Source organism: Meleagris gallopavo, chromosome 14 (assembly GCF_000146605.3).
Source record: "Meleagris gallopavo isolate NT-WF06-2002-E0010 breed Aviagen turkey brand Nicholas breeding stock chromosome 14, Turkey_5.1, whole genome shotgun sequence".
Lineage (NCBI taxonomy): Eukaryota > Metazoa > Chordata > Aves > Galliformes > Phasianidae > Meleagris > Meleagris gallopavo.
In genome coordinates this window covers 10,635,889-10,655,323 of record NC_015024.2, presented here as the reverse complement: position 1 = coordinate 10,655,323, position 19,435 = coordinate 10,635,889, and the positions used below count along the sequence as shown (strand labels likewise).

The 19,435-nt window shown below is 41.4% G+C and overlaps 1 protein-coding gene across 12 annotated transcripts in view; it reads right to left on the bottom strand.

Moving 5' to 3' along the window:
* Window positions 1-792: 792 nt before the first annotated feature.
* The window catches only part of SLC6A6 (solute carrier family 6 member 6), a 47,773-nt gene continuing 29,130 nt past the window's right edge, over window positions 793-19,435 (bottom strand). For all 12 annotated transcript variants that reach the window (XM_010718558.3, XM_031555577.1, XM_010718560.3 and 9 more), the window contains 9 exons: window positions 16,400-16,532; window positions 13,282-13,416; window positions 11,260-11,363; window positions 11,023-11,147; window positions 6,725-6,837; window positions 3,768-3,905; window positions 2,679-2,781; window positions 1,650-1,750; window positions 793-1,035 (listed from right to left, as the gene is read on the bottom strand). In XM_010718558.3, coding sequence (XP_010716860.1) covers window positions 808-1,035; window positions 1,650-1,750; window positions 2,679-2,781; window positions 3,768-3,905; window positions 6,725-6,837; window positions 11,023-11,147; window positions 11,260-11,363; window positions 13,282-13,416; window positions 16,400-16,532 — 1,180 coding nt within the window. In that variant the 3' untranslated portion in view covers window positions 793-807. The remainder of the gene's footprint in view (window positions 1,036-1,649; window positions 1,751-2,678; window positions 2,782-3,767; window positions 3,906-6,724; window positions 6,838-11,022; window positions 11,148-11,259; window positions 11,364-13,281; window positions 13,417-16,399; window positions 16,533-19,435) is intronic.

Below are 19,435 nucleotides of genomic sequence, written 5' to 3'. Positions count from 1 at the left end.
CAAAAAAAAACCCCCACAAACAAACATCAACAACCCAAAACAACCTAAAATGTGAAGCACACTATCAGGAAAATTTGACTTGCATTCAGTCCCCCAGAGCAAAAGCCATGCTTGAGAGGCACAGTCCACACCTGGATCCAAATTTCCTTGGAATTTAGAGAGCTTTCAGACAGCTGGGTTCGATCCAGGTATTTCTCTCTGTTTTCTCACTGATTTTTAGGATCGTATTTCCTTTCCCCATGGACAGGAGAAGAGAGACCTGGCACTGACAAGCACTGAGAAGCACCTCGGACTGAGTGCTTGTCTGCACATGGAGGCAACAGCTTTCCTAGCTGGAAACTGCAGAAGTGGGAGGCAAGTAAGATCACCTAGTGTTTGTTTGAGGCCAGAAACCTTTGTGTTTGCCAAAAGGACAGGTGCTCTTTAACAGTCTTATCTGCATTCACTGCAGGGGAGGCATCCAACTTTGCCCTACCTGGACAAGGTGGCAGTTTTCCAAGCGCAGTGCTCATTTTGTGTAGAACAGAGCAATTTAAAGCTCCCTTCCTCTTCTATACAGATTGTGCAAAAAGGCTGTGTGTTTGGTCATGTTATAATCCAACTTATCAAACTGGTGAGGAACAACAGCATGTTGTGGCCTATTTTCCCTACAAGTACCCCTCCTTCTTTTAGTAAGGAGAAGTGAGGGCTACCTCAAGCAACTTCTCTTTTCCAAGGAATGTGTTTTAATGTTAAAATACATTGCTCAAAGCAGAAGTCAAATGCAAAGAACCTGCCGAGATCCCCAAAGGCAGCCCTGCTCTGAATTCACCCTCCTAGGTGCAAGGCAGTTTCTGACTTTAAGGGGGTTGTGGTTTCTCTTACCTCAATGAGCGACCCATCTGATCGTATGATGCGGATGACCATCACCATAGGGATGCAGATCATGGAGGAAAGGGCAAGAACCCATCCCAGGCCGATTGCCCACTCAGGGTATGTGTAGACCTTGTTGTAGGTCAGTGGTTTGTACTTGGCCAAAGAAAAGACAAAGCACCCCTGTCGGCGAGAAAGGAGAATTGAATGAGTTTGAAAAAGGGTTCAAAGCAGCATCGTTCTGATGCTATCACTGGTCCTGTGGAAGACAGGCAGCAAGAGGCAGAGTTGACAGATATATATTTTAAACGAATGGGGACATTATTCTTCCATTTAAATTATTATAAGAGCACCTACATCTGCTCATAAGTAAACCTTTGCTTGGTAATAGAGTGCTAAGTGATAGTGCTGAACAGCTGCAGTACATCACATCACCTGTCCTTTTTCTGAGCTCAAACACTTATTAAACATTGAAAGGAGCTTACTTGGAACGTCCTTCCCAGCAAATGAAATAATCCACATTGAGTGTCTGCCTCATACTGGCAGTCCTGCCTTGGGACTTTTTGTTAAAATGGCCTCGTAGTTCTATTACTCAAAGTAATGCTCTTTGGAGTGAATTGTGTGTGTCACAAATGTAATACACAATTTGTGTGGGCAGTCACATTAACAGACAATGCCTGAGAAGACACCAAGCCTCCAGCAGCTCTGTAAATTGGTCTCACAGTGCTACAGTCTTCACTTAAAGAGAAGCAATAGGAGGCTTAAAGCTGCCCCATCAGCCTAGGAATAGGACTCACCACACAAAGAACTGGTGTGATCACAATCCAGCTCCATTTCATCCAGGGACCAGGTCTGTATCCAATCATATCCTCAATGGCATCATAAATATTATCAGCGCCTGTATTGGACAGTGAGTATCTTGATCAGAACTGAACAAATAAAAGCCATGTAAGATCTGCAGAATTACAGCTGCCTTTCTTGCCCCCCAGGGGGTATTTAAAACAAGGGTGTCAGATTATTGCCCAAATTACCACAGCTGTGAAGTTTAAGAAGATTTTCTCCCTCAGAAGCCCAAAAGCTGGGGGAGTCTCTCCTCCCACACACTCATTATTTAGATACAGGAGTGCAATACTAATCCCTCCTGCTCCTGTCATAATCATACTCCTCCCTGCAAAGTCTCACTGAACTTGCCAGAGAGATCAAGGGAGAAGCTGAACAACAGCAAATGGTACACCCTGCTTCTACAGAAATTAGACAGGCATAAAAAGAAAGCTTGGCTTATTCTGCTTTCTTAAGAAGATGGAGTATATGAAGAATCAGGGAAACAATCAGTGATGAGCACTGACCATTCCCAAGCTACAATCTCAGGCAGCAATGAAGGCTGCTTTCAGACTTTGGTACTCAGCATCACCTAAAAATAAGGGGACAGAATATACTTTTCTGTCAGCTTTCTTTTTGTATTTTCTATTTGTCTGGCTTGGCCTTTGCAGACATTGCTGCTTTGAAACAAAACTCTCAGAGATGAGCACAAATTTTCATGGCTGGCCAGACTTTCAACTCTGCTCTCTAAACATAACACATATAAACGCTTAATTGTGCCTTTATTAATTAGCAGTGAAAAAAACATTCATTTTTGTGTGGAAAAACACTGAAGGCTGGCTTCATCCCAGGTGCACATTTGTCTCTAAGTGGTCAGTGCAAATTTATATTAATGGCATGCCTCTGCTGCTGGGAGGGTGATTCTGGGATGGCTGATGATTAAACGTTTGGCTGTCAACACTCTCACTAACTCATCCCAAAGCATCAGGTGAAAGGTTCTCACTTACCATAAACCCAGGCTACAGCAATACATTCAAAGAATGCAACCCACAAAAGGCATACACCACTAGCTGCATAGTAGTCAAAGAGTTGAAAAACATACATGCCACCCTGTAACAGAGAGACACAATGCATTAGGATCCATCAGGAAAAAGATCTGAATACTTCAAGCCCAGCTCCCAGTAAAATCTGCCAGCAGACCTTAGTGACTGCTGCCTAACAAGCAGAAATAGCAAGAAAGTGGCATTACCTTCCCCAGGGCATGTGCTTGTTTACTATAGGAAGCATTCTAAACAAGATGACAATCAAACAGAATTAAGCCACTTAGTATAATCTACTGAGACACTTAAGTCTTTCCTTCTTAAAAGTATTTCAGGATGGTCATTTATAGGAACAAGTGACGTAAAGAAGCAGTAGTCTTTTAACATTAACGCATCACAAGCACTAAAAATGCCATCAGAGAGGGTCTGCATTTACAGTCTGAGTGAAAGGACTTTTTTTCACTGGAATCTTTTCCTTTCTAACTCTATTTATTTACGTTGTGCTGCTCCACTCCTCCTTTTACTACACTGAACTGCGTATGCCTGAACTTGTACTTGCAAAAGGAAGCTTGTTAGGCATCTCTGTTACAGGTGCTGTTTCAATTCCCACAATTGTCCTCTTCCAGATGTTTTAAAAATACTGCTCAGATTTTATTTTTAAGATAAATAACACAACAATGCAGCCACTGGAACATATTATTATTTATAACAGAATCAATTCAAGAATATTTAATTGATTCAGATCAGTTGAGCTAAGACAAAGTCTTTTTTTCCCTGCATGCACTGAATGGGTTCTTAATTTGCTCTACTGAAGGTTCTCCATGTGTTTCATCACTTGGAGCCTGTTGTTAATATTCATACTCATGCTGATTAGAACCTTAGATCACAATGAAATTAATGAGAATTCATTACTCCATTCCTCAGATCTAGGGATGGGAGAAGCTCTCTAGACTTAAAGTGTCATTCCTCTGAGTGGCTAATTCTGATTCACAACTAAAGCAGATCTAAAAATGGCTTAAAAAAAAGAAAAAAAATAGCAGCAATGCTGTTACATACCTCAGTCACCATAGTTAGTCCCAGAAGATAGCTAAGGAAACATACTATAGCGATGAAGATTTCCCGTCGGTAACCCTTCCTTAGGAAGGATGGGTGCAGATCAACTAATGACGTGATCTGTCCTTCAACTTCAACAAACTAAAGAGGGAAACAACAGAAAGAAGTGACTCAAAAATTATCCGCCATGCATTTCACCCTAGTTCATAATTAAATGCTCCACAGCAAAGCTTCAATCTCAGTCTGTGGCAAAAGGCTGCAGAAAACAAGAGCTATTTCTTTGTAACCTAAGGTTAAAGGCTGGGGGAAGTTTTCAGTTTGGAATAAGCTTTCAGAATTGATGTCTGTTTCCTAGCCTCCTTGCAAACTACTAAAGGGGCTTTGTGAATGCAAGCCACAAGGATAAAGAAACTTAATTTGATGACAGGAAGGCACTTATGTCTTTTATGTGGTAGCTGTTCCAGATGAATACGCAAGGCATGCTGGTAGAGAGGCTCAGAGAAAACACTCTAAAGGCCCGAGCTGCCCAAGCTAGGAGAGTACCAATCAGGTGTGGTTTTTTTTTTGATGTACTAGAAAACTTCACAGGTACTATTTAGATTAATTCCACATTTGGATATAATTCTACTCCTGAATTTGCTACAGCAAATCTAGTGAAGGGAAAGCAGGCTTTGATGTAAACTAACAGCCCCTCTTGCCTGAACCTGTATTTTCTGAACTGGTGAGCAGAGTTGTTCTGGCTGAGGCTCTGGGGCACTTCATCAATCACGATGGAAATCTTGGTACAGTTCCCATACAAAGGCTTGGTAAGCTGTTTGCACAGGTAAAACAAAAACAAAGCCCTGAACAGGTTAGCTAAAATCTAACCAGCTTTTGTACTGACTTGCCATTTGAAAATCACACGTAAAGTTTGTAACCCAAGTTAACCAAGTAACCAAATTTGAATAAAAGTTCAAAGTTTACTGGAAATCAGATGCATTTCACCCACTGTGAACAGTGACTGCTGAGCTCATAAAAAAATCCACAGAGATCATTCAGCACTTTCCACCTGGCAAGGTACAAAAGCATGAAGAGTACTGGAGGCACAAGGATACCATGGACAACCAAGACTGCCTCTGTAGAAAGGATCTTCCTTTTGAGTGGGTACATTATTTTAAAACCAACCGTTTCTCACAGGAAGTCTATGAAATAGCATTCTGTCAAGAATAGATATCTTTTCCTACCCAGTATCTCTTTCTTTTTACATAACTGAGAAGTGCCTTATAGCAACTCTCCCTCTTTGACCATGAGCTGAAACATCTTTCTGAAAACACAGCTGTCCAGCAATAACTCGACTAGATTTTGTAGCCTCCTGTCTTGCTGTGACTTCTGAAAACTGGTTTTCCTCCTAAACACAACCCTTTGGTCTGATTTGATCTTAACCTGCTCTGGCATTCCAGAAACCTGCTTGACTGCACTCCAAAAAAAACCAACAAACCAGAGGGGTGGAGGAGAGAAATTAAGCGCTCCAATTAGTTTTAATCATTCTACGCACTGAAGAGCTTTTTAAAATTACCAGACAGCTTCCAATTTGCATAAGCACAGGCTTGCTGAACCACAGCATTGGGAACTTGTAAATTCACTTTGCAGTGATTGAAAGTTGCTCACTAGAGTTCAAAGATTAAAACATAAATAGCAATTTGGGCTAGAGTATCAAAACTGTAAGAGAGAACAACTGGCTAAAAATCTATTTAAATATTTATCTTCATACAAGAGAGGACAAATAAACATTTCACCCTCAACAATTAAGGTTTTGTAATCTCAGTTCTTTTCCATTTGAGTGCAGAAAGCTGTCTGTTGCCCAGAAAACTTCAGCAATTTTGAATGTGCAGTTACTGCATAATCCTTTGCCACATATATTTCCTTGGAGTGAACCATCTATAAATGATTTACAGCTCCCTTGTGAAATTCAGTTCAACATTCTATAAGCAACCAGTGAGAAAAGTAACATAACTTCTTGGACTAAACTTTTTGATTTTTTTCATGGTCACTAATTAATAGCAGTGCGTGCTACGCAATGAGTATACTGGAAGCTTTCTGTACCATTCAGAGACACTGAATGCACACTCATGTGCATGATGTGAAAGTCAGAAGGATCCCAAGCTGGACACCTCTTAGCAGAAAGACCTCTGAAAAATGGAGTGGTTTTGCCCTCTGACTGTTTTTGAAACCACCACGGATACAGGGATACTGTGCTTTTTGTGCCTCGTGATGACACTGCAGTTAGAGGAGGTTTTCTGACTCTTAATAGCCTTTGAAGTCAGTACTCCATGAAGCTATTAATTCTTACAAAGCGTTTCAATGGTGGTGTATACTAACTGCAGGTGATCGCAAGGGCACGAAATACTCTGTGAACAGATTGCAGTCTTCATGGATATAAGAAGTTTCTTGTGATAAGGCTGGTGAGGCACTGGCACAGACTGCTACTACTAGAGATAGTAGTGCTCTGTCCATGGAGACAGCTAAGGTCAGGCTGGATGGGCTCTGAGCACCTGATGGAGCTGTAGGTGTCCCTGTTTATTGCAGTGAGGTTGGATCAGATGGTCTTTAAGGGTCCCACCCAACACAAATGATTCTTTATTTCTAAACTCTTAAGTTCTTCTCCAAGGTAAGAAAATACTGCAACATAGTGAAAATACTGGTATTTTTGGGACAGACTGCACTCATATTTAGGCAAGGGTAAGTCCCTCCTGCACTCAGCCAGCTCCTGATGACAAAGACTTGCTAAGTAACATCATGCTGACTATCAGTCAACAGCCACAGATGTATCACACATAGTCCCTGCATCAAAAAGCAACACAGATGAACTCCTCATAGGCAGCATTAGAGGAATTCTCCTCTATAATTCATGCCAGTATATCTGGCTTTGCCCAGTCAGCACTGAGACGAGAAGCCATGCACCTCTTACCCATCGTACTGACCTGGCTATCCAGTCCAAGCAACAGAAGCATAATAAAAAAAAGGATTGCCCAAAAGGTGGGCAGTGGCATCATGGACACAGCTTTTGGGTAGGCAATGAAGGCCAGGCCTGGACCTAGAGAAAGAGAAAATAGGAAAGGGGGAGGGGGAGGGAAGAAAAACAGTAAGTACCAGCTCTTTGGTAAAGGTAGCACACTCAAATGCAGGAATGCCTGGTTCCGTTCAGATAAATCCAAACGCGGCTGGAAATACCAGAAGTGAAACAGTTTGGCTCTTTTATCTGAAAACGAAGCACGCATGACTAAAGCAGAAACCATAGGCCAACCCCCGAGGCATTGCTAACTGATCACCAGTTTTAACATCCATTTCAAACATGTCAGTAATGGAGGTGTTCCTACACCTGCCCACAGGGACACAGGTCAGTTTTGGGGCTGGGGGGAGAAGGGGTGACCCAGGGGAATGGCAGAACCCTCCAGCTAGCCCACGTGGTCGTGATGAAGGTGATGATGATGAAACTCTTTTGTATGCAGGGAAGGGACTCTGCTCCAAAACTTCCCAGGGGCATTCACTAAGGCAACCACTGCCTCACTCCAGACACAACTTCCAAAACCAGCTTTTCTAGAGTGGGGTTTGCACTCTCAGACTGCTCCTTTGCTTCTGCAAACCTTTACTGCTGCACTGATCAGGCTAGTCCTAGTTCTATCAGCTGAGGTCCCTGAAACAAATGCCTTCTGCAGTTAGGAATCCTGTCACCTGGCCAGCTTAGGCAGACCTGCCATAGTGACACTGAGTATGAGCAACATGACCCACAGCTGTAGGATGGGTTGATGCAGTCTGGGGTCACCAGGGGGTTGGGACTAGAGCCTGGCTTTTCTGCCCTGGAAACCGAAGGCTTTTTGTTGAATGCTTGTTCCTAGCCTGGCTCTTGCTGCACCATGGACCACTCACACCCACACACCGAGCATACATGCAGTGCTCTCACATGCTGATCTGCAAAGGATCGGCCTGGAGCTGTGTGCTTTCAGCTATGGCTTGGGAGAGCTTCTCTGAGAGAGAAGGAGCCCTCTCCAAGTGGGAGACAGGAACAAGGGGAAGCAGGCATTTATGGCAAGCTCTCAAATTGGCCATAGAAACTGAATTTGAGGGCAGATTTAAGAACAGATTAAACCCAGAAATACCTAGCTCAGCTTTAAGAAGCCTGGAAGATTTAACACTTCCAAATTTTGAAGTGGATTTAAGTAATTTTCAAAGGTAAAAATGATTTGTTTTTTACCGCTGCAGTGTGGGGACAGAACTCTGATCTCTGACCTGTGCAGAAAAATCTCTAAGACTGCTCTTCCTACCTCCCACTTTTCCTTTCCAACAAGAGAGATGGAAAAAGCAAGAGAAAGAGGTAAAAAAAGATGATTTTTTTTCAACTAAAGAAAACTTTAAGTCATTGAAATTTGAACAGAAATAAATACAAATTATCCAACAATCAAGCAACTAATTTTATTTAAAATGAAACACTGCTAAGATTTTGTATGACAGAAGATACCAAAAAATGGTGAATGTATCAAACTGGGAGGGAGAGGAGAAGTTGTATTTTTCCCCCAGTCAGTGGCTACAGGAGATCCTCCCTTAGGCAGAACTGCTACTAGATGGCATTTGCAGTTGATCTGTGCAATTATGAGACAGATGTAAAACTGCTCTCCTCAAAACCTGCTGCAATTCTGTATGCTTTGGCCATTAAAAGTGTCCCTGTACTGCACTACGGACAAGTAACAAGTGCCCTAATCCCTCTTGCAGCTTTCATGTTATTGCATGTGTGGTGAAGTATTTCTTTCAGTCAAACAGAAATGCAGTATAATTTAAACTGGACTCACTATAACATTTTTGTGTCTACAATGCTTTGCTTTCTCCTTTTAAAATCAGATGTTATTTATTAAAGGTCTGACTTCACTGGGAGGCCAAAGGGGGTTTAATTTAACTCTGGTGTAAGCCTATTAAAGCCAGTGGAAGCCAGCAGGAGCCACTCCTTGCTGATTACAAGATGTGCTGGGAACACTGCTACGAGGCTGAATTTGGCACAGGTAAAAAAAAAAACAAAAACCAAAAAAAAAACCGTAGGCCATGAGATTCTTCTGCTAGCAAATTTATTGATATTCCCTGGATGGGAGGAGGGCAAACAAGGAAATAAACAGTGTCATGCACAGGTCACAGGGGACTTCACACTCTGGGCAGAGATGAGGGCAAGCAGCAGGCACTGCCACTGTGGGCAGTATCCTCTCCCCAGTGCTAGAGCCAAATGGCTGCGCCTCTGCTCACCTTTTTTTCTGACCCAAGGGAGTGGTTCTGACCTTGTGTCATGAGAAATCAAAAAAGAAAAGGCCCAAAAAAGAGGCTGAACCACCTGCTGAATGTCTCTGCTCTCAGAAGTCAGCCGCAGCTCCTGGATGGGGCTTCCTCCATGGCCTGGGACACTTGTCCCAGCGGGACTAACTGGTCTGCAGCAGTTCCACACCAGACCTCTGCTGAGGAAGGCACCAAAGAAGGCCATAGGAAGTGGTTTGGATGATTTCAGTAATGCTTACTATCATGCAAAAATGTGGCTTACTATTTAGCCAAAGTTCAGCCAGAGATGATGGACAACTCACTGAACTGCTGAGGTGGTTGCAATGCCTGGCCACCAGCAACTAGGATTGAACTGAAACGAACTAGAAAACCTTAAGGAATAAATAGAAAAATAATCAAGAAACCAAGAGCAAAAGCCAATCAGTGCCCTTATTGTCTGAGCTATAAAAATGGGATTATCATACCATTATCTTTGAAAAATACTAGGTAGACACTAAGTTTAACATTAAAAAAAAATTAGTTAATAATGCAGTGCTGCTACAAAATTGTTTAATTCTTAAAAATGCCAAGCAACAGGAACATTGCTGCCTGTTTGTCAGAGATTTAATTAATCAAAATTAGCATAAGTATTAACCAGAAAAAAAAAAAAAAACCACAACCATTTCAAAATGCTACTCTTGGAACTGATCCATCTAGATCTTAAAAAAGAAATAATAAAATATGCTGTTTATGATTCATTCAATAAGATTATTCCCTTGCTTCCTGTTTTCAAACAAAGCAATCAACTCGGGATCAAAATAAGCACTGTGGCCAAAAGCGTTAACTAATTGCACTTGCAAGAGGTTCACCAACTGCAGCCACCCAAGAAATCCAGTGGTGCCACCAATGTCATTAGTTTTTCATTAGCTTTTGTCAACTGAGATATTTTTTCTTAAAGACTTAACTCCTGGAGTCATATGATTAGGAGATATATTGAATTTTTCTTCATAAGAGCATGCTTCCAGAGAAAAGCTTTCAAATACTATGCAGGAGAATTAAAATTGAAAGAAAAAAAAAAGAATGAGAAAGAAATGGCAAAGGTGCACTCAAATGACATTACTGTTATTTGAATCCGATTAGCTTTAAGATTGCATCACAGCTGTTCATTATATTTGAGTTGTAATTCCCATCTAACCTGCCTGCGCTGTGTGCAAGTAGATTGCTACGCCTGCCCTCCCAGACAAGACGTGTGTGGGGAAAAAACATCATCTGTCACAAATGTCACAAGCTGTGAGGATTTAGCCTCCTTCAGCTGCACGTGCGTGGCTGAACATTAATGGGGAGAACACTTCTGAAATAATGGAAGAATAAAAGTGTACATCCAGTTTCAGAAAGAACTTCTCACAGTTCTATCAACCTCATCCTGGAGCTACTGAGGGCAAGTGCAGGACTGTGACAGCTAGAGTTCCTGTGGATGGCATGTTCCACAGAACGCAGGAGAAGGAGGCTCTCCCATTTCTCTGCCTTTCAGAGAGACTCAGGAATATATGCATGTATGTCCCTTCCAAAGGCCAAGGTAATACTCCCACCGCTGTGAGCAAGCAAAAGCAAGCTATGAAAAATGCATCAGTACTGGCTATTTGCATTTGAATGAAAACAAAGGTAGTCTGAAAAGAAGGATGGAATACATTTTTGAGTCAATGAACATTTTGGACCCTAGATAATGGCGTGGTACCTCTCATCTCAACTCAAACGGATTAGAACATTCTAGGAAATATATTCACTGCTCTGCTAATCAAGAGAGTAATTAATACAACCCCACTGACCATCACTGCCCTCGATGAAAGCCCAAATCAACAGTGTGCTGGAGATTATGGGAAATCTTGTTCTGTTTTTATTGCTTAGATGTTAGCTGATTGAGTCTGCAGAACTTTGCTCACACGCTAGGCGGCAGTGCCCACCACCACTGCCACCAATACCATCGTACCTGACTCTGCCACATCAGCAATGTTCACCCCTTGCTCTTGTGCCATGAAGCCCAGGACGGAAAAAATTGCGAAGCCAGACACAAAACTGGTACCACTGTTCAGGCATCCCAGCAGCAAACAGTCCCTAAGTCACACATATGTCATGGAGCAAGTTAATTAAAAAAAATTAACCCATTGTCCCTACTTTATTTACATCATTTAGCTAAAACACTAAACCCCCTTAGATGGAAACTTGCCTATAGCAGTTGTATTTGTACTTGTTGTAGCTCCCCAGGGAAGTCATTGCTCCTAAGCAGATTGCATATGAGAAGAAGATTTGTGTCCCTGCATCTATCCAGACCTAAAGGGAAAGACAGAAAGACTGTTACTAACAGCACTGCTGCATTGCAACCCTCAGCACAAACACACAGTTCAAACTATACAATATCAACAAAATAATTGATTCCAATGAGGGTGATAGCTATGGGATCAGGGAGGGTGGGGAAGAGAACATCACATTTGCAAACTTGGCTTTTGAAGGAAAAAGAATTGTTAGCATCACAGCCCACAAGAACATCAACTCTTCAACAGTTCCAATATTCCCTCCCCAGAGAGGCTTAATATTTCTGGTCTCTTAGTCATCCAGCTGATCCTTCCTGTTGGTGCCACAATAACTGTGCTTCAGAGCAATAGGAAATGCAGAAGTATTTATAAAACTGCTCATTTCTGTTTTAAGTCATTTCAATTAGAATCAGCTGACAGTGACTAAACTGAGGATGTGAAAAGCTTGAGAAACACTTTATTTTACTTTGTTTATTTTCTTAATTTTCTAGCTGTTTTTGTAACTGTTTAAATGCAAGATAAAAAGCTACAGGGGTGGGGGAAAAACAAGCAAAGTACAATGCACTGCATAAGATGCGTATCTGACCTCGGTCTCATGATTCTTTCTTCTGATTATACTTTAAAAACATATACAGAATTAAATAACATTACAATATCAACTAGCTTAATAAAGACATAGAAAGACATCAAAACGCATCCACTGAATTACATCTGTTCACTTCTTTCTGCAAATGCAAGCCTGCCAGCATCAGTAGAAACCACCAAAGAAATGGAATAAGTGAGAATCAAGACTGTAACCATTATTTTCTCCCTCCCACCACTGCTTTCCAGAACCCGCCTGACTGTTGGTATCTCCTTGGAGATGACGTTTGTGCTAGACTGAGGGAGGGGACCTGCCAGCTCACACAAATCTCTTTTACATTATCAGCTAATAGTCTGGGTTTAGGGCTAATAGTAGATCATAAAAATGATGGAATCCCATAAAAGACGATGCATTCATAAAATATAATGTCTCCTATAAACAAGGTATCTTACATAGAGGGCACGACTAGAGAATGGAACAAATGTCCACAGTGTTTCTTTCAATTACACTTTTCCTACTTCAGATATTTACCTACCATTGGAGTTTTATTTTAACCAAATACTCAGTAGAAAGAAATAGCAAGGAAAGACATTATTCTATCTCACTGTGATAATCACTTCATTATTTTAAAGATTCCTAGTTTTCTATTTTTGATTAGGGACAAGTGTATTGCTTTGTTTTTAGTTTTGGGTTGTTTGTTTTGTTTTGTTTTGTTTGCATTTCTCACATGATTCCTATAGGCTGCTGTGCTGAAATGTCTCCATACTTGCCCTTTGTGAGCACAAACTCTACCCTCATAGCCTACAAAAAGGGAGTAAGTCTAGCTGCCACTCACCAAGGCAAACTATCTTTTCTGCCCCTCAGAAAGCATTTTTCTCCACCTTATCGTATTACTTCATTCATGTGTTTCCCAATCTCCTCCTTCAGAGCAGTAAGTACTAAGGTGACACTGGTACTCACAGTTGCTGTTTGTTGCTCCATCTGTGAAGCTCACGTTTCTCTCCTTTGAAACTAGACTATGCTCATTAAAAAAATGCATCTCCCTTACCTTACCAACAAGAAAGCTGAGATTGTAAAACAGGAGAGAATTTACAGCCTCAGAGTCCTTTGACACAAAAAGAAAAATACACATGCACACACACACATACATACATATGGAAAGATGCATTAACACATATAGCAAGTGACCTTCTCAAGCAGATCTCTGGAAAATACAACCCAGCATTAATGTTCATGTTATATTTGGACCTCAAAAGACTGTGGAAAAAATCTATTGCTATTACATCACCACCATCACCCTCCACCATCCTCTTTGTGCAGGAAATCATCCCGCTCCCCACTCCTGGTTCCATACCTGTGGGTCAGCTAACCGTGAGATATCAGGATAAAGATAAAACTTGATGCCTTCTGCAGCTCCAGGCAGGGTCACACCACGGATGAGCAGAACAAGGAGCATGATGAATGGGAACGTGGCAGTGATGTACACTACCTGGGAATACAAAGAAATCATACAGTTAGTCTGTGGCACTTGATACTACAGCTCCAACAACAGGAGTTCAATACAGGGACCATTTCTGGTTTTCTTCAGCTGCGTGGCTCTGCTGCTAACCCTGTTTGCTGTGCGGCCTCGCCACCACTCCTACAGGCAATTTCAAGGAGCACTTTATTTGGATGAAGATAATTTGGTCCATGCTGCATCTCCCTTCCCTTCAATTTGAAGGCATTAAACCCTTCTTCAGATTGGCATCAGCCTCAACTGTGGAAATTTCCAGTCCCATAACTTTTTTTTGCCCTTGCTGCTTACTCAGCAACACCATTATTGTAAACTGAGATTCCATTCACCCAGTTTTGAGAATATCTTCATTATCTTTAACTTCCATTCCTACTCTATTTAAATAACAGCCTGCTTCTTTTCTTCGTTATCTTTCTGTTCATTTGATGAAAGAGCCCTTTGCTTTAATCTCCAGCATGAGGGTTAATTTAGCATGCATTTGGACTGTTCTATCTTTAGACCCACACGTTATGACCTCTAACATCTTGTTTTCTTTGCTCATCAGTGTTTTCTCTCATTTTTCGTATAACTGCTGTGTTATAGTGAAGAATCACTACAGTCCATGAAGGGTCTTTTTTCACAGTCAGATGATCCCCCCAGGTAATTGCAGTTTGCTGACTTGATTTAAAACATATTTTTGTTTTCAAGAATTTGTTTAGCTACAGCAAAGCTCCTGGGATGCACCATTTTTCTTTTTAAGTGTGTCCTCTGAGAGTAACCAGGAGAACTCAAAGCCTCCATGGCCATAGTAATTCATGGTGACAGACTGGTTTTGTAAAACGAAAGGAAACCTTTTCACACAGGCCTTTTTAAAATCCTTCTTTTGAAATCTGTGTATTTGCCCCTGACAAATAATATGCCTTACACATTAGCCCACTTCCACCAAAGCTGATGGATAATAGGTGGTTTTCTTTGCTTTCTGATTTTTTAATGTGATTCAAACCTATGATAAATTAAAGTTTTCTTACCAGAAAAACATCCCCATGTGTATTCACAAGAGCTGAACACACAGCACTTACAAAGTGGCCTTTGCCCTCCAGGTAAGGATTCTCTTGTAACACTGAAGGAATTTTAGAGATCAAACACAACTATTATTTTTCCCCATAATTTAGTGTTTATTTGTCCAACATGCTACTACAGGATTTAAATTATTTCCCCCTACTCTCCAAAGAGCCATTAACACACTGGAACCCAGGGAAGTGCTATAAACAGTGATCTGCTAAAGTAAACTAGACTTCTCAAATAATTCAAGTGCTCCATTAGAGTTTACGGTTTACTTTTGTTTGACCCCAAAGTTAATGGAGTCAGCCGGAGACTTTCCAATGGCTTTGCTGGGCTTTGGCTCCACACCCCCATGAGCTCAGGCACTGTGGAAAGGAGGCAGTGAATTCCTACTGCCAACTTTGTCTTAGAAGATGAAAATTTTGCTGGGTTTACTCGAGGTAAAACCTGCCAATAGCTCATTTTAACAGACCTGTTTTCAACCTGTTAAATTCACAGGGATGTGAAATAATGTGCCATAGGGAACTTGGAAAATCCCTCAGAGCTATCTTAACCTTTACCAAGCAGAAACCAGGTTCACAAAAGTACTGCAGCAACGTGTGCTTCCATTCTGCTGCTATGAGAGGTTTATTGTGCTCTCCTTTACTGTTAAATTTACACCATCATCTCATTGGGTCACATCAATCAGCAGGAACAGAGAAGCAAACATTTTTGTCAACATGTACTTTAGAGGTGTGGACAGAACTGGCAGGAATCCAGAACAAGGCACCAGCATGATTTTAATGAGGCTCTGTGATAAAGTCACAGAAAGCAACACAGAAACGACAGTAAAACAAGCAGTTTAGTCAACTGTGGAAATAATAAGGACCAGTTTTGTAGAGAATTTTGTCTCCCTGTTGATTCTACAACACAAAAGGAGATAAAACTGCTAAATAACGTGTTTTCTGCAGTTGAGGAGCTCACATTTGCTCTCTGCTCTCAACTTCCCTAAGCTCTAACAAAAGATGAGTTCATGCTCTAGCTTCTTCTCAGCTGGGACACAAAGAGAGTCGCTCCCTTCCATCCAGCTGACTAGAAACGTGTGGGGCTTCATATCCTGAGACCTCCCTATCTCTGTTAATTAACCCAAAAAACTGACTCAACCAACAGGCTTGAAAGTTAGGAGAGAGACATGGCTTCAACAGCATTTTCTCTGGGAACTAGGATTAAAAGCACTACTGTATGCAAGGGGATAACATCATGCTTCAAATTGTTTAGTGATTGGCCAAGAATGCTATAATTTGTTTCTTGCACTGGAGTAAGATGAGGTGCAGGGATGATGTAACTGTTATCCTTTAGAGAAAAACATGACTCCAAAGAGCGCATAGTAAGCCTAAATCAAAAGAATATCCAGGATCTCTGTTAAGGACAGTGCCTGTAAACAAGCACCTAAGTTTAGTCTTCTCTGTCTACACAGAGCTCTTAAGTAAGCAAGCGGCATTTCAAAAATGCTATGCATCCAGCATTTTCCACTGGCTTAAAACATCCCTACCACAGCTATGTTAACATCCACCCCATTACACTGAGAATGAACTTGGCTGGTGCAAGAGCACGGGCAGAGAGTGCAGAGCTCTGTGCATCATAAGCCTAAGACTCTCCAAGCTCATTACGTGCATCAGTAGGATGCTTGTCCTCAGAGAAGCAAACCATGCCAGTATCTGCTTCTTGATGCCAATCCAGGAACAGCTACTTGACTCACAGGCATTTTGGGCACCGGCAATAGCTTTCCAGTGGCAGCTGAATCCAAATCCCTGCTTTATTCGGTGCAAAAATACAACTATTTGCAAAGAAATTATGAGCATAATTAAGAAGAACATTACTTTGTATCCCTGCCGCCTACTAACTACAGTGATTATAAAAAGGGTGAACGAGCACTTACTTTCCCAGTGGATTTGACTCCTTTCCAAATGCAGAAGAAGCATATCACCCAGACGAGAAGGAGACACAGTGCCAGATCCCACTTGATAATACCAATATCTTCAATCCCTGAGGACAAGCTCAGTACATTGCGCCTGAGTGTATGAAAGGAAACAAAACAAGAGAAAGATGCATGAGCAGAGTGATATTGAGTCTTGTTGTGATGTCTGTAAGTACAGGACGGTGCTTGGGGCAGCACATGCATGGGCAGCTCTCAGCCTTCTGCCTGCTAATTCAGAACAGCTTAAGCGAACAAAACTAAGCTCTGCATGCCTAGATCTCCCCTAGCTTTGTGGCACTCTTTTGTTTAATACGTTGTGCAGCATTTCATTTTAAGCTCTTTTAGCAGACCACAGTTACCTCAGTATGAGGTAAGAAACTATTCTGAAATCAGCGTGGCTTTTGCATTTGCTGTCTTGAAGGTGTAAGATAAACTCACCCCAGCACTGCCTACCTCCTAGCTCCATATTTCTTACTATCCTACACCCATTTTCTTCTTCCCATTCCCCCCATGGCCCTGCACACAAGCACTGTCTTGCCTGCACTCAGTGACCACGTCCATACCCTGAACTAGCACAAACTATTTGCTGAACTGTATTCTGTCACTTAGGTTAATAAATAAAAAGAGATTCCTGTTTTCAGATGGGTCTTAAGGATTAGGGCCAGGGCCAGTTTTTTCCTTGAATTAATTAAACATTTTTGTTTGTATGTTTCAACTAGAAAGGAAATAATAATGAATGAAGTCACTGATGGAAAATTTGCAATTAAGTTTTTGGAAAAAAACCTGAACTGACCAGCTTAATAGGACTCAAACCTTCATCCATCTGTTTTTGTGACTCTGTTTGCCAAATTCACTCGGATTACCTGTGTGAATGTGTTCTCACATCAAACACTTTATTCTCCCTGAACGTGTGTGCATTTTGCTATGGGAAAGGACTAATGGCACCAGACAGGGTAAGTCTGCCCTAATCAGCACAGCTATTCAACAGTTAGAAAAACCCCTTAGTAGAGAATGTCTGGCATAGAGTTGCAGTCCTAGTTCACCTGACACTAAAGAAATCAAGGTAAACTCACTGTGAATACACAAAAGAAGAAGTCACATTTATAAGACAAATTTCTGCTGCAACCTCTCATGGCTTTTTAAGAAATAGATGCCAATTTTCCAATTTATGGGCAGTTCATACTAAAATGTAAAAGGCAGCCTATAGAAATAGCTCTCAGGAAGCAATGAATAAATGACTGCAAACACATTTTGGGATAAGGATACCTATAAATGCATTCAGCTAAGACTTCATTGCTTTTTATTAGGGGAACTAGAAGTGAATGGCTGTATCACCCAGAATACGTCCCAGCAGCCCTGTCCAGGTCTCCTGAAAGGTACCCCACGGGTCACTGAGAGCCAGTTATGTCACTTCTCTGTGGCCTGGCAGCAAGCACACAAAGTGATGTGCTGCCTTTCTCTATCTTGAATTCTCTAGTCTCACAAAAGCTCAATACGTTAAGGAATCCACTCAGAATTACCAGTGAGGTCTCAGAGTTAAAACTGTTTCATGAAACCTAAACCAACATTTTTTGCAGAAAAAGCACACAACCTGGATTTGCAATGTCCTGAAAATTCAACTTCAGGAAGCAGCAGGAGCCAGGCTATGCCAATAGCTCTTGAGTTTTGTTACACAACCCACTGCTGCCTAGACTGAGCCATGCTCACTCACCCCACTCATTCAACTCACTTCATACTATGTATTCATGAAGTTGTTGCTAACTATAATTTATAATCATGATGCTGTCATTAACTGTCTTTAATATTATATCAGTGGGGCAACAGGCTGGGGCCGAGTTCTTTGCAACCATGAATCCCTGAACTTTGTTCATACTCTTGAATCTTCTAGTGAAGTGTAGCATGGAAATCTAAAAGGAGCAGCAACTGGCTTTAGGACATAAACAAAAACAAAACAAGGAGAGTTATGCAATCCTTGAAGGATATTCCAGCTCATTAATTAAGTGAATGCAGCCAGAACTTACATACGAGGAAAGGCGAAGCACCCTGACAGACATGAATAGCTAACACTGAAGCAGTATGTACCAGAAAGCTATTGCAAGGGAGAACATGAAGCAACTGTTAAAATTCTCCATTTACCCCCAAAGGCAGAGACAGCTGCCCTCGATTTACCTCGTTTTTTGTGTTGCTCCCCTCAAGATTACATGCCATTAGCATGTGATGGTCTTTCTTGGGATTTGGACGAATAAAGTCTGCTGATTACCCAATATTTATAAACACTTGGCCAGCACCAGACAATCAGAGGTTTTGTTCAACCATAATTACCCCATAACAATTATCCTTTATGCATTAATGTGTGTGTAAGCCTTTAAGGTTTGGGGCTTTAGAATAAAATCTTCAGAAATAAGACCTGAAGCATGTGATACCAAGAGGTAAGTCCCTGATACAAAGCCAGATTTGCTTAACCCCCTTTTATTGCTGCTCAAGCAAGCATGTGATTTGTACAGAACATTAATTCAAATGAACTGAAATGTCAGGCTGTACTGTATGTCCAGCCAGGCTGAGAAGGACACATGTTCTTCAACATGAAGAGGTTAATGCATCAGTGTGGTCAATTATATCTCTGCAGCGTTAGCCTTACAAAGCAGGAGTGATGAGGACACTACATAAATCTCCCACAATAAAAACAGCATTGGGTTTCAGAAACCAAATACTCAAACCCCTAAATTAAATTGGAATTAATTGTGCCACAAAGCAGATGGATATCTTCAGTTAAAAGCTATTTATTGACCTGTCCTTTCAATGCGGGCAGCTGGCTGGCTGGTAGCTGGCATTGTCTATGATGGCAAAGTAGTCATAAAGTTCTTGAGATTATTTTTAATTTCAGAACCATAAAGTATAGTAGTATGGCCTTGTAAAATCTACGTTACTTTAATGACAGCAGTGCTGAATGATCTCTCTCTGTCCTTACTTGAAGACACCAATAGTTGTTTATGCAGA